Here is a 15724-nt window from a genome sequence, read left to right as displayed (position 1 = left end):
TGAGATTGGAACCCCCTGGGGCTGTAACACGCCCCAAGTCAGTAGTTGGTGTAACAACATTTTCGGTGTCAACTGGGGTAACACCTTCTTGTTGAGCAAACAATCCTCGAGCCATCGAACCACCCAAGGAAAAACCTCCAGGGTTGACAGAATGGGTTCTTGTGACAGGAGTCGAAGTTCGAGCAAACACAGACGTTGCTCCCTCACGTGTTTCAAGGTTGGGACCACGTGAAGGCTGTGTCTGGTTCTCCGTCGGCCCTTTAGGTAACTGATTCATATCGTAAAGAGAATGGCGAAACTTTTTGTTGTTCTAACAAAAGCACGGATAGCGCCAATGAAGAAACACAGATCTACTCCCCTTAACGGGTCCTAGATCCGATGAGTCAACAGGGTAGGATACTGTTAACAACCAATACGATATGAACTCAATTGCCCAAAGTCCAGTGATGAAGACATGCAAAACTGTACTTATTCTCACGCCGGAGGGTGGTTACGGGAAGACCCCCCCTCTTGTCCTTCCCGTAACGAGCTCATATGTTTGTTTTGCAGGTCTTCGTCACTGGACTTTGGGCAATTGAGTTCATATCGTATTGGCTGTTAACCGTATCCTACCCTGTTGACTCATCGGATCTAGGACCCGTTAAGGGGAGTAGATCCGTGTTTCTTCATTGGCGCCATCCGTGGGACATTGTGAGAACGTGACGTTTTGCATAAACAGAAGCTCAAAAAACCAAATCACCTTTTTATATATCACTACATATATTCCTATGATTTAAGGTTGGTTATTTTGTTCCCATTTTCTAAGAACTCTTTTGGGGATTTGAAAGCTATGGTCCTAACTTGCTATTTTTAGAGAATATTTATAAGTAGCTTGCTTGAGGACAAGCAAGGTTAAAGTGTGGGGATGTTTGATGTACATAAAATTATACATCTTTTTAGCATCAAATAATCTCTAAAATCGCAACTTCTATCAAATAATATAGCTCAGAAGGCTACTTATCACTTTAAAATGCAATTTCGGGTAAACTCAAGCCTTAAACGAAGAAGCAAGTGAAAAGACAAAGAAAAATGAAAGAAAACTCAAGAAAACCCTCAACCACGCCCCTGTGCTCCAAGAACCACAGCCCCATGCTTCTGAACACAAGAAAAGACAAAAATCTACAAAAAAAGACAAATACTGAACACAAAAGCACGGAGTCGTGCCTACTCAACCACGGGGCCGTGGTCACCTTTTAGATAAGACAAAAAGAAATGAGCACATGTAATTAAAAAGCACGGGGTCATTCCTCAGGAAGCACGCCCCCGTGGTGAGTCATCATGTACGATCTGACAGCATGCAACTGGACACCTGGACACGGGTCGTGCCTCTCACTCTAGACTGCCTATAAATAGAGGCTCATGTTGCACTCATTTGGTGTACTTAAAGAAGATCTCTATACGGGGTTCACTTATAAAAACACCCACATTACACTCATATTGAAGATCTTGTGAGGAGTTTGAAGGCTTGGAGGTTATCATCCATCATTACCATCCATTATCACCATTAAAAAGGAAGATCCATCCACATTTGGTTAGATTGTTCTAGTTTAATCATGTGTTTGTTATCATCATCCATTTTAATGTTCATAAAAATGCTCATTATGAGCTAAGCTCCATTTACCATCTATAATCTATAAAGAAGCTTTATTTTACTTGATGATTATGTTAAACATGTGGTTTAGTTTGTTATAGTACATGGTTATTTTGCAATTATCCTTTGATGAAGAAATGTTTTATCACTTTAACTCAATACATCAAAGTTAATAATCATTCATGTTAACTCATGTTTTTGGAAACTAGAAATGGTAAAAAGAAAACTTTGATAACTTATTCAAGATAAAACATCTTATGTCGTACTAAGAAATGATGAGATATAAGTTGTGATCTATTTCTCTAGTTATGATAACTCTAAAATAACATTGTTAACACGATTGCTTAGGTTGTCATGCTAGTTAAAGAAATCATATGTTAATGGAATGTGTAACTATAACCTAATAAATCCACGAAGGGGAGATTGTGTGAGTTAACTACAACCACTCGAAGTTGTTAGGATTGGTATTTGAGAAATCGAAGTCTATCCTAATCGTTCTATTATACCAAACTTCTAGTCTACTTAAATTGACATTCTCGTGATAGCAAGGCATTAGGAAATGATGGGCTTTAAAATGTGCATACTACTTTCTTTTATGTCATAGAATATGTTCACTTAGAAATGAGGGACTATTCTATCATATATTATTAGGACAAGTTTATCACATGTTTATTAAATAATCATTAAGGAACAATGGAATGGATTGTTGATCTTAGAATCGCTTTCATATAATTGAATTACTCACTTATAATTTCTCTTTTTGTCACCTATATATTATATATAAGTATTTCTATTTTATTAAAAGTTTAAAATTCAACCTCAAAAAAGATTAAACTCTCCGATTAAAGTAAGACGAAGATTCACTATTAGAAACATTTGTGTCCACGAATCGATATTTGGTTCTTACCAATATTATTCTACATATATGATAGGTACACTTGCCTATTTTGTGTGTGTTTAGTCTTAGTATAAATCACTTTTATAAATTTAAAATACGATCTTGTGCGAAACCTAAAATCCCAAATCAGTTATCATTTTACCTGCAGTCAACGCATCACATCACTTATCCCAAGCGATACAATTTGTATTTGTTTTTTTATATTCGTTACATTTAGTTTATTATAATAGTTATATATATATATATATATATATATGATGATTCAGAAGAGAAATGATATTCCTGCAAGAATTGTGAGAAAGAATATAAGCCACTAGTTTTATTTTAGGTTTTAAAAGCTTAAAAATAAATTAAGAAAGTATAAATTTATCATCTCTCTTCAATTAATATAACTAATATGCCATAATAGTTATCTATTTAACTAATATAACTAATCAAATTACTATAATTGAAAAATATTAAGAATTCATTTATTTTTATAACTTATTTTTTGTCTCTTGAATTTTTATCCTACATAAGTACAATTTGTTCATACATTAAAATTTCTTTCTACCCAAAACCAATTACTTCCAGCTCAATGTATTAATATCTATGAACATGTAGTTACATTGTGATAAATAACACAAAAAACTATTTTACACGTGTTTGCATTAAATATCAATAAAAAAATATACAACATACACAAAAACATATAGCCTACACTTGTTCTAAGAATTAGAAAACATATAACCTATACACAAAATTCATCATCAATAAAATACACATGCACACGAAAACATATAACCTACACACGAAAATTTTATCCTACATAAATACAATTTATTCATATATTAAATTTTTTTTCTATTTAAAACCAATTTCTTCCAACTCGACTTATCAATATCCATCAACACGTAGTTACGTTGTTTTTATATGCATTTGTAAATATATAATTTATATTTAATTAAAAAAAGAAAAATGGTTTAGAGAACTTGACATAAGCGATGCTATCAATTATGGTAGTTTAAGGTAAAATGAGTTCGTAGTGCATGGTTTGTAGTCATATGGTTTGTTTGATAAGGGGGTAAATAAATAGACAATATAATGAAATAAACAAAGGAATGAAATGCACCATTAACACTTCATTGTTGCATGATTTGTAGTTCATTGCTTGATAGACATGAAAAGATGCATCAATGAAATACAAATAACAAAAATACTCATGCCTAAAAAAATTTTACCAAAACAAAAAAAATGGGGTGATGGCGGCGGTAGTGGTGGCTGTGGTGATTGTGGTAAGATGCTAATCATGGCATTGGCGGCAGTAATGCTAGTCGTGGTGGCAACAATGGAGGTGCCGAGTAAGTAGGGTGAAAGAGAAAATTTGATAAAAAAACATGGTGTGGGTGCAGATGAATGGTTTTGTTGTGTTTTGAAGGCATGAGATTTCTTGCATAATCGATGATTCCATTTTATTGATTAACCAAACATTTTTTTTCAATCACTTTCAATGGTCCATTAAATTTGTACATCATTATTGCTTATCAAACATATCATTTGGGCAAAAGACTAGATCAGGTTGTGGAGAGGAAAACGAGGGGAACATCACCCCCTAGTTGTGCCTAGTTTTGGAGGTGCTCGTTGTGTACACAAAAGAGTGTTGTGAGTGAGAGTGAGAAAAAGTAATGATTGCAAAGGAGTTTTGAGTATTTTTATCGCTACATCAATTTTTACAAAACAGCCATTACTAATTAAAACACCACGTGTCAGAAAACGCTTTTAAGTGGGCTCGTTGAGTAAGTCATTGAAACTTGTGTAATGGTTGTTTCTAGACTCTACTCGTAGGTCCTAAGTCCTAACAATCTTTAATAATATAAATAAATAGCAAAATCAATTTCCTAGAAGCTCCACATGCAGCAAACAAAATCTTGAGCCTCCAGAAGCTTCTATCTCAGTCAACCCAAGACCACACTCTTCACTTCCTAATTAATTCACATTCTCCCTCAAATCAAATCAACTCAGGTTCGATCTTCAAACCCATCTCCTCAAAATCTGATCTTTTTGTGAATCCAAGATTCTTGGATTAGATGGAGGGAGGCGGTGTGGTGTCATCTGACAATAATAAGATGGAGAATGTTTAGTCCACTACTACGACGTCGTCTTATACGTATTGGGTCAGAGAAGCTAAACAAGATGCTGCACCGCTTCCGGTTCCAAAGAAGCTCACGCCTGAAGATGATTTGAATAATAATAAGTCTAATCATCTTGGCTCTGCTTGGAATAAGGTAATTCATTCATTATTAATTACTTTATTATGTCTGTTGTTGTTGTTGTTGTTAAGAATTTGGTTAATTAGTTATTTTGTTGATTGGATTGGGTTTTGAATCAAGGGAAAAAATGTGAATTTGAGGAGTTAAATGAGTGCAAAGTCGGGTCGATTGGATTATGGGGCTTAGTGATTGGTCGGTTAAGTGTCGGTGATGGGTCGGTTTCGGTTAAGTTTGGTTAATTGTCTAGTGTATGCATTTTATTTACTTTGTTCGAATTGAAAATGACTGGATTATAGTGTTTCAAATTTATTTATGAAGTTTTAAAGCTGAAATATGCCGGTTCCACGCTGTGGAATAAACGAGTGAAATGTGAATTTTATATGTTCTAGGGTAGTAAAATGAAGGAATAGAATATTAGAGGATGGAATTAAAGGTATAAAATTTGGAAAAAAACACAAACATATAAGGTTCGAATAAAGTCGGTTAAGGAAGAATACATTTACTATACTTATAACCAAATGGTCGGCTACTCAGATTCATTTAACATGAACCGTTGGTTTTGCTCGGTTATGGTTAACGGTTTGGTTTTTGCTCACCCCTAAAAAACACTATATGAAATTTGTTTTTGAAAGTTGCTATACCTTAGACAAATCCCACGTCTTTCCGTTTATAGTAAAGCTATTGTTAGGGTTTGGACTCTGGAGAAGGTGGGATGCAGACAAACCTTTCTTGATGAGGGACCCTAACTCCAAAACTTTTTTTGACGTGTATGGTACGATATAGTAATCAACTAATCACAATAAAAGAAAATGTAGTTACGTGAATAAAAACAACCACCATACAAAAGTACTAGTAATGATAGTAGCATACAGCGGTGAGCAAACTATACTAGTTATGAATAAAAGAGCAAAGAGGAAAAAAAAAGTCGCACTAACCCCCCTCTGAAAGTACCTATACATTCCCCTAATAGTCTACACGTCAAAACAACACTAAAGCTAAGGCAAACAAATCCATACACTGCTCTAAAGTCCATGACTTTAAAACGACATCTCCAAGACCTCATAACACAGTTATGTCCTCAAAAGAGGTGCAGGTCTAGCAAATCCCGTGTTAAAGAATGCTTGGTTGGGTGCAATTATAGGATGGGTAGTATTTTTGTAAATATGTTTAGGCATAGAAAGAGTTAATTATTAATACTATTGTATGTAATTGTCACTAGAATGTGGTAGGTATTGCTCATTTTTTTGCATGGAATTCATATCGAGTATTGTGTATAACTCTCAGTAATCTCATCTCTGCAATCTTATACAGTTTTTTAGTTTATAATTTTCATTGTATTTGCATATTTATAGTTTCATTGTATTTTAATAAACTAAGTTCAGTATTTTTGCTATCTGGAAACTGTTGTCAACAACAAAAGTATATTAGTTTGATCATTTTAACTTATAATCTTCTGGTGTTTAAGTCTAATTATGTTCTTCAGAGTCTTACTAATATTTGTTTTCTCAATCAAATCATGAACATATTTTAAATATTTGACATTGATATCTAATGAGTTGCTCATATATATAGGCTGGAACATGGGAGGAGAAGAACTTAAATAAATGGGCAACTGAAAGAATCATGGTTTGCTTTTTTATTTTAAGACAGATGCTTATGTGGTTGACTCTTGTTACTATGGTCAACTTTGACCAAATGCCAAAGTTTAGATGTATTTATCTTCTGAATTTTGTTTGCTTTATTTGTCATACTTCAGGAGTTAGTTCTGTCAGTCGGTTCTTTGGAGTTCTCTTCTGTAAAGGCAGAAATTGCAGAAGTAACTAGATGCACAGGCGATGTGAGTATTTTTTTCTTGAATTTGGTCAAACGGGCAGGTCGGGCATTTAGGTAACTGGTCAAAATGGGTCGGTTTGGGTTGAACCCATCGAGATTTTGCTTTTGTCTCGTTTATGTATTATGTAAATATTTAACTGGCATACTTTAAGTATGATTTCAAATACCATATTGGTGTAAAAATCAGATCAACTTTTGTTACAATAAAACTTTAAAATAAAACGAGTTAGCAAGTCTCTATATTTGAACCGTCTTGGTAAAATACAACCTGAAATGAAATAATTCCATATAAATGGAAGAAAATATTATATATATTTAGTTTTGTTTATGTTACCATCTCATTTATTGCAGGCATTTTTGGTGACTGTAAGGAACAAGAAGCGTGTTGGATACACATGTGAGATAACATTGAAAGTCAACGGTTAGTGGCAATTTAAAACAGTTTACATGATAATTGGTCAATTTGGATTAAGTTTATTTCAAATGGGCCAAATTGGTCAACTTTAAAACCTTTACCAAAAATGAAATTGTCAAACGGGTCGAGCAAATTAATAGGAAAATATTTGGCCCAAAGTGTCATCACATGTCCTCGAATCTCTTTAATTAACTTAAAGTGATTAGACATTGTTATTTGTGAGCAGGGGAATGGGTTGTTGGAGGAGAAAAGAAAAAGTTCAATGGCAATTTGGATTTAGCAGAATTTTCTTTCGGGGAACTTGACGATTTGCAGGTAATCTTTTCATACCATATTTCACATGTGAATTGGGCAGACTAAAACGGATATTATTATGAGTTTTGAGCTAAATGGGATGATTTCTATGGTGATATAATAATAATTGCATAAAAATCGTATCTTTATGTGAAAAAACCATAGCCACATTGAAATTTTTTCACGCTTGTGGGTGGGTTGTACATAGGGCTGTAAAATGCTTGATCTTGGCTCGTTAATAGGTTTGGAAGTTCAAGTTTGGCTCATTTATTATTGATTTTTTCAAGTATTACATTGTCTTCTTTATATTCCTTTATAACTGTTTTTATATGTTTATAACTATAGTTTTTATTATATGTTTTTCTTTATTTGTATAATAATCTATATATAATGTTATATGTATCATAATTTATATATGATATGTTTGAAATAATCCTGACTGGTTTTCAAATTTGAAACAATTTGAATTGTAGTTTAGTTTATTGGTTTATCTAGTAGTTTAAAGTTGTGTGTGACGGGTTATGATTGAGTTATTCTATATAAATGTAGGTCTAGGATTGTTCTGTATTGAGTCAGCTTTGTTTGAACGTTATTAATGTTTGGAGTGTGTAGTCGCTTGACAACGAATCGTGTGTTCTTTATTCGAGTTTATCATAAGGACGATTTGGTTGTGTTTGTTTATCAATATACGTGCCTCATTAGTAAAATTTGTTATGTAAGTATATATTTATCATGTAATATAAAGCTATTATATTTATATAAATGGCATGCTTGATTAGGCTCGCAAGCCTAGTCAATCTCAGTATATCAAGTAGCGAGCCTATATCAAGTAGCTCACGTGCAGCTAGGTCGACCTCTAGTATAGTTTTTGTGCATGTTGAGAAATGTGTACAGTTTGATACATGTAGTGGGTAGGGTTTGGTTGACCTGAAACACTCCTTTCCCAAATAAAATAAATTTATAACTAATGTGTTTTAATCTTGCACTTGATAGGTTGAAGTGAGGCTTAACGAGGCTAAGGATCTTCTTCATGAAGATAAACAACGAATTCGCGAGGACATGAAGAAGTTTCTGAAGCCCATTTTCAGAAATTACTCGAGTTTGAAGCCGAACTTAAAGAACAGTAGTTTTAAATGATAACGAATTCGTGAGGATATGAAGGTGTCAAAGGGACCTTAACTTTCTTAAAAACATGTAATACTTTAAATGTCGCGACTAAAGGACTTAACTTGATTTGTAAGACATTTGAATATTTGCAAGTTGTCGTGTTGTAACGCTAGATTTGATTTGACAAAGGTTTGGAACTATTATCCTTTCTTTATATGTTTCTTAGGAGGTGTTTGTTTAGCTCTGAATGATTCCATTCAGATGCCCATGTCTGAATCGCTAAGATTAAGAGTGTTTGGCCTCATCTCTTTCAGCCTCTGAATGAAATTTCAAACATCTGATTTGCTCAGTTGAAAAAAAACGCTGAATGAGAAAATGGACCTCCATAGCCCTAACCTAATACGTCTTTCTTTCTCATTTGCAATCCCTCCCAACCCTCAATCTAACAATCGCTATGTTCCTCCCAATCAACTGCTACGTTGTTGCCTTTCTCATCTGCCTCATAAACCGTAACCAGGTAATTATTTTCTACAATAGTAGTTTGCGAATTTTATTTTCTAAATTGATGAACCATTGTTCCTTCTTTGTTATCCCATCTTCTAAACATCTATGGTGTTTGTGTGTTTGATTAACATGGATTAATTAAATTGATATGATTGCTTATAATTGTTAGGGATTAGGGTTCAGTTCTAAAGATTTGAGCTTTAGTTAGGGGTGTTATTCGGGTTATTTTTTCAGGTTTCTGGTTGTTTGGGAAGATGTTAAGGGCGGCGTGCAGAATTTTAGGGTTAAGTTGTTGGCTAAGAGTGGTGGCCAGTGTACCATTGTTCTTTGTCCGGCTCAGTTTCTTAGCTCTTATGATGACTTCGTGAATTTGGAAGTGTTCTTGACATATCTTAGTCCATGATCATTACATTAGATGTTTTAAACTTCTAGACATGTATGAGCTGAGTTTAAAATCAAGAAATGAGTTTGCTTGTGTCATCAAGAAAAGAAACGCTTTGTTAAAAATCGCAGCTTTTACTCAGATTTTTGTTAAACTTTGAATATTCATATTAAATCAACGGAGTGTTCGTTTGGGGTGTATTTTATATTGTTGAAAAGCTTGTTGAGTCTAGTTTCTCGCAGATTTTTATAACAAGAGAAAATATGGTCAGTATGTATTCGAAAACTGCAGTGCAAACATCATAACAAAATGATGTAAAGCTGAATTTTCACTTAACTTATGAATCTGTCATGTTTTTCTAATTATCATATAAAATAAACCGTTGATCCGATTAAGATAATTCTTTTTGGGTTGGAAACTTTGCTAAGTCTAGTTTCTCAAGAATTTTAGAACTTAGAAAAATATGGTCTTTAAACAGGTCAAATAAGCCTATTGCAGTAGCTGCATAATAGTAATATTTTATTTAAAGCTGTTAAACATAAATAGTTGTTGCATGTGAACTAAGCATGAAGTTGGTTTTAAATTGTTATGCTCATCTATTATAGTTTGTTCAAAGTGTTTATAGTACTTGCAAGTGAGATATGCGAGTATATGCACTAACGGGTCAAACGGATGGATTAGTAAACAACATATTGTTTTGATTTTGGTTGATGAACAATAAGTGTGTTGATTCATGTTGTTGTATTAATTCATGTTGCAAGTGTAGTTATTAAATTTGGAAATAGGAACTCCTCGCTTGTTAGGCTTTTGATATAATTTAACAAACTGTTTGGTAACATTTTTATTAGTACTTCATACTACTACCATTTTGTTAAAGTTATCATTATTATCTTACTCTGAGTTTTATTAGTACGTCTTATTATTTTTAAGGTACATTTAAATTTCTTTTTTAAACTAACTAAATTTGCAATAATTTGTTAGAAGGCCCCCGTTTTTCTATCGCTTTAGGCCTTTTAAAAGCTTGAGCAGGCCCTGAAAAGTCTTCATGATGTGGTGTTATAAAGATGAATTATGATCTAAATGTAGGACATGGGTGTTGACTTCAGAAAGTCAAAGTCAACAATGTAGTGGAAAGGTGCTAGCTACTAAAGGATCAACCAACAAAGGTACATAACATTTGAAGATGAACATCTCAAGTTCAAGTCTTATCTTTTGAAGATCGAATACCGAAGTAATGATTTAGTAGTTCAGTCTTTTTGTAAAGAGAGGAACTTAACAACATCATAGCTTTTGAAAACCCCAAACTTTTGTATGTAATAGTTAACAAATGTGTTTCATGGGATGTCTGATGTTGAATTCTTATGATATTTTAATGGTTTTGTTAATTTCCTAATTTGAGACCAAATTTTCTCATCATTAAAGCAAATGTTATAAAGCATATATGGTGTTTTGAAGGTGATATACCCAATTCTAAAGCAAATGTTATTGAATGTGCATGTGGTGTTCTTCTGTAGCAAGTGTTAACTGTTAACTGATCAAGTGTGTTCAAAATCATTTAATGTATATTCAAAGTTCATAAAAGTCTTGAGGACTATTGTTTGTGTGCTTTTTTGTTAGTAGTCGGATTACCGTTAGTACTCTTACAATTGATGCACACTAATGGTGAACTATTTTTAAGATGTATTTTGATTGGTTATAGCCAAAGTTTGTATTAAGATGTATTTTGGTTGGTTATAACGTAAGTTTGGTCATTCAATATAGTTATTAATAGCTCAGACTAAACATATATCTTTCATTCAGTGTAAAATAGTTCAGAGGGGTAAAATAGTCATTCTGCACAGCCATTCAGAGGTTCAACCAAACAACACTTACTGGTTCAGCACTTATTGGTTCAGAGCCTCTTAATCATTCAGACCTCTTATTGGTTCAACACTTAATAGTTCAGCCCCTGCCAAACAACCCCTTATTTACAAAACGTGTTATCTAGAGGTAGTAGTCTATTGTTGGCTTTTGGCCGAACAATATGTAGTTTGGTGAAGGTAAGCCAAAATCAATCAAATTGCAAAAAAGTTAAATGCGTATATCATGATACACATGTACTATTAGATGTCATACACGTGTTTGAGGGAGTTTTTAAAATTGATATTTTGCTTATTTGTTTTTTTAAAGCAAAAACAACTTTTCAAAAGCTTCATTTTGAAGCTTTTGAAATTGCTTTACCACACATCTTTTGCTTTTCAACAAACAAATAGCAAATAAGTAAGTTTTAAAAGCTTACCCAAAACCCCCCCTTAATCTTAGCTGGTAAGTCTATCATGATTTTTTTAACAGTTATTTCGATAGTTGATGGGTTACTGACGATAATCTTTACTTGACGATAATCTTTACTTTACTTATAGAAGGAAATCTACCATAGGAAAGAGAACTCTTTTGATGTAACATGAGCCTTATAGAAGGATATCTACCATAGAAGAGAGAACTTTTTTCATGCAACATGAGACTCTTTTTTTTATTTTTTTGTCATAAGTGTTTTTATTTAATTTCTTTTTGTCATAAGTGACATTTGAATCAAAGACACCCTCTTTCTTTTACATAAATATTAAGTCTTTAAGTGTCTTATCATCAATTCGTTTTTCAATTGAAAGATCATTTAAGTTTTTTTCTTTTCGCACTATGTCTATTTTCTTTCAACACCTTGGTCTGTTTTATTTATTATCAGAGCCAATGACTTGCTTCTCTCCTCCTTGAATTTATGATTACTTTTCTAAATTTTTAACATTCCAAGTTTTCAACTACAGTCGACTTGAATCAATATTAATTAGATTACACTATTTCACCGTATCGTATAATTTGAATAAAAACATTAATTGTCCGTCAATCATATTAGCCCCCTTATTAACACTAATAAATAATAAATAATAAAAAGTTATAGCATTTTAAAATGTGTATTGTAGTTTCAGTTTAAACTTTTTCATGCATGTAGTTTTTAGGGATATGTTTATATGGGGTTTAAGTTTTCCAGGTTGAGGGTTAGGTTTTTCTAGGTGGTGGGGGGGGGGAGGCTTTTTTTTGTACACGTGAAGATGGAAGGATAGCAGAAAAAGAAAAATACATTAATATATTATTACTGTCACATTAAAACTCGAATTACCTTGTACATGAGTAAAAACATAACTTTAAAATGTTCATGAACACTAAATTTCGTGAGATAACCGTAGGTTGGTTTTTAATATATATATATATAATTGTTGAATATACATTAAAATTATAACGAAATATGTTGTTTTACATGTAAAATCTTTAAGAAATGTTGTTTTACATGTAAAATTTTTAATGATATTTGTTGTTTAACGTGTAAAATGTTAATGAAAAATGTTATTTTACATGTAAAATATCAAATTTTTACATGTAAAATCTTAAAGAATTATTGTTTTACTTATAAAATGTTAATGAGATTTGTTGTTTTAAGTGTAAAATGTTAATGAAAAGTGTTATTATTTATGTAAAATATTAATTTTTAAATGTAAAATCTTAAAGAACTGTTGTTTTACATGTAAAATATTAATAAAATTTGTTGTATTATGTGTAAAATGTTAATGAAAAGTGTTATTTTACATATAAAATACTAATTTTACATGTAAAATCTTAAAGAACTGTTGTGTTACACGTAAAACGTTAATGAGATTTGTTGTTTTACGTGTAAAATGTTAATTAAAAGTGTTATTTACATGTAACATCTTTATGAACTGTTGTTTTACATGTAAAATGTTAATGAGATTTGTTGTTTTACGTATTAAATTTTATTGAAAAGTGTTTACCGCCCCCCCCCCCCCAAGCTAAAAAAACCTAAACCCGCTAAAGGTTAAACTAAACCCGAAGGCTAATCTAAGTTTGGGATTTTTTTTGGAACAGGGATACTAGATTATTTTTTTTACTCTTTTTTTGTATTTTATATTTGTAATTAATTTTTTGATTTTTTTTAGGTTTTTTTTTACCGGGGTTGCTTGATTAACATTTTGGTTGTTTTATTTTTTTTTTGTTCTATAATTTTTTAGTTATTTTTTTCTCTTACAAAAATAATGTGATGTAGGTGATTGAGAGTGCACCATAAAGATGCTAGGAATTGATCAAGGGTTCAGAATGGTGTTCCCCAGTTCCCCACTTTTATGGGGTTCCCTTTTGAACATAACTAGCAATATATATGGGAAAGTTAACGTACAAATTAAATTAACGTGCTAATTGTGAGAATCAAGTAGAGTAATTATACATAAAATTGAGTTATTATGTAAATTGTGGGAATCAAGTAGGGTAATTATATGTAACATTCGTCAAATTTAAAACCCGAAAACCCGACCTATGACCCATCGCGCGACCCGTATTCCCCAATTAACAATCAAAACGCGTTTAAACTTCGAATTCGATATGGAAATAAGCTTATTCGTAGTATTTCCGACTCCATGACGCAGATAATTGATCATTTACAACCAAATTGATCAAAACACCCAAAATTAACCTATTTAGAACCTAATTCGATTTACTATATAAACGATGTTATAAATCCAATTAAACTCGCAACCACAAACCCCGAGCCGTCGCCAATCATAACCATAAACTTAATTGCTTCTTCGTGTTCAATTGATTGCTGTTCTTGATCTTCTCATTGCCGTCCACTGTCGTTCGTCATTAACCCACCTCCGTTCATCATAAGAGGTAATTAAAGATATGGTTACAATCGCGTTTACATGTAGATCAAAAGTCCTAAACTTGATTTGATTCATTGTAAACGGATTGATCAATTTAAATTTTTTAGGGTTCATTAGCATTTGGGGTTCCTTTCTGTTTTATTTATATTAATTTGGTCCTAAGATCTAACGCATGTGTTGGTTAGCCTAGCTGGTTAAACACATGATTCACGGGGTGGAGGTCGCGGGTTCGACCCTCTGCACCCCGGATTTTTAGTATATTTTTTTTGTTATCTTCTATTTAATTACTTAATAACTATAATATTAATAATAATAATTGTTAAAACCATTTTAATAAAAAAAAAACCGACTTCACAATACTCGCTTTTCTCACGTTTTCGTTCGTGTGTATATAAATATAAGCATATATGTATGCATATATATTTATAAATAATACCGCGTATTTAATATCTTAGATTTATCGATTTAATAAAAACGTAAATTTTTATAGTTATATGAATTTATTTTACTTAATTAAATTTATATATTATATTGTACTTTTAAGCAAATTAATAAGCTAATAATATTGTTAAAGATGTATTTTACTTATATAATATCTTTATATATTATAATTTAAAATTTATGTTTTAATCAAGTAAACTAATAAAATTACTACTAATATTTATTGAGTTATGTTTTTCATAAATTAAAATATTTGTTTTATATAATGAAAATCCTTAAACATGTATTATTATATTGATATTATTTAACTAGTGAATCTTGACTTAAGCTTACTCTCGTTTCTCTTAGGCTTTAACTTTCGCGTGTGACTTTTCCCATCTTCTCATTATCTAAATCATTATTGTCCGTCTATCAAGGTGAGTTTGCATATCCCTCTTTTTCCTCTTTTAAATTTTGGGGGTGACATGTATACCCTATTTAAATTAGTCATTTTGTTTATTTATCTATTTATAACACAATTCAATATATGTTTATGTGTGATTATTGCATGCTCTATGATAATGTTCTATGTGCTTAATTGTTTATTTTATGTTTGATGGTTTGTATCTTATCCTCATCTATCCTCATCTAGTATGATCATACATTTACCCAAGTACTTTGATATCGTATCAATAAAAACGAGTCCACATCTATTTAGTTGTTTACATTTTCATAAGAATTATAATATTCATCATTTACATATGAATTGTGGTTTTTATCTATATATATCTCAACTAAAACTTATGTATTCTCACCAACATTTGTGTTGACAAACTCTATTTTTATACATGCTACAGGTAGAAGTAATTTACATTGATCAAGATTGAAGATATTAGTTTTTACCTTAGGATAATTATTCAAACAATAAATATGATGTAATTGTTTTGATTATTATAATTGTGTACTTGTTTTGATAGTAATGAATTAAATAATTATTGCCACTTTAATTAGTGTCTTTTGAGCTACTGTCCAATCAATACGTTACGCCTCGGCATGTTCCCCCTTTGGTCGGGGTGTGACAGATTGGTATTAGAGACGAAAGCTATAAGATAGGTGGTTAGATTTAACGGCTTAGTAGCATGCTTAGGGACCCTATACGTGATATGCGTTTACGTGTTTGCACCCTATACTATTGATTGCAGTAGCTTAAATACTATTTAATGATTTAATATTATTCTTGTACACAAAAGCACACACTTAATCCGAGGCTATGCTGCACTCTCAAAATT

The 15724-nt window shown here is 31.9% G+C and overlaps 1 protein-coding gene across 1 annotated transcript; it reads left to right on the top strand.

Moving 5' to 3' along the window:
- Window positions 1–4557: 4557 nt before the first annotated feature.
- LOC143597457 (uncharacterized) lies at window positions 4558–8626 on the top strand. Its single transcript, XM_077075958.1, has 6 exons — window positions 4558–4792; window positions 6350–6403; window positions 6534–6614; window positions 6962–7031; window positions 7252–7340; window positions 8313–8626. The coding sequence occupies exons 2-6, from the start codon at window positions 6401–6403 to the stop codon at window positions 8454–8456; spliced, it is 387 nt and encodes a 128-aa protein (XP_076932073.1). The 5' UTR covers window positions 4558–4792; window positions 6350–6400; the 3' UTR covers window positions 8457–8626.
- The last annotated feature ends 7098 nt before the right edge of the window (window positions 8627–15724 follow it).

Source organism: Bidens hawaiensis, unplaced genomic scaffold, assembly GCF_021521415.1.
Source record: "Bidens hawaiensis isolate Kalapana, Puna unplaced genomic scaffold, B.hawaiensis_p1.1 tig00048325_1, whole genome shotgun sequence".
Lineage (NCBI taxonomy): Eukaryota > Viridiplantae > Streptophyta > Magnoliopsida > Asterales > Asteraceae > Bidens > Bidens hawaiensis.
This window is presented reverse-complemented; position numbering and strand designations above follow the sequence as displayed.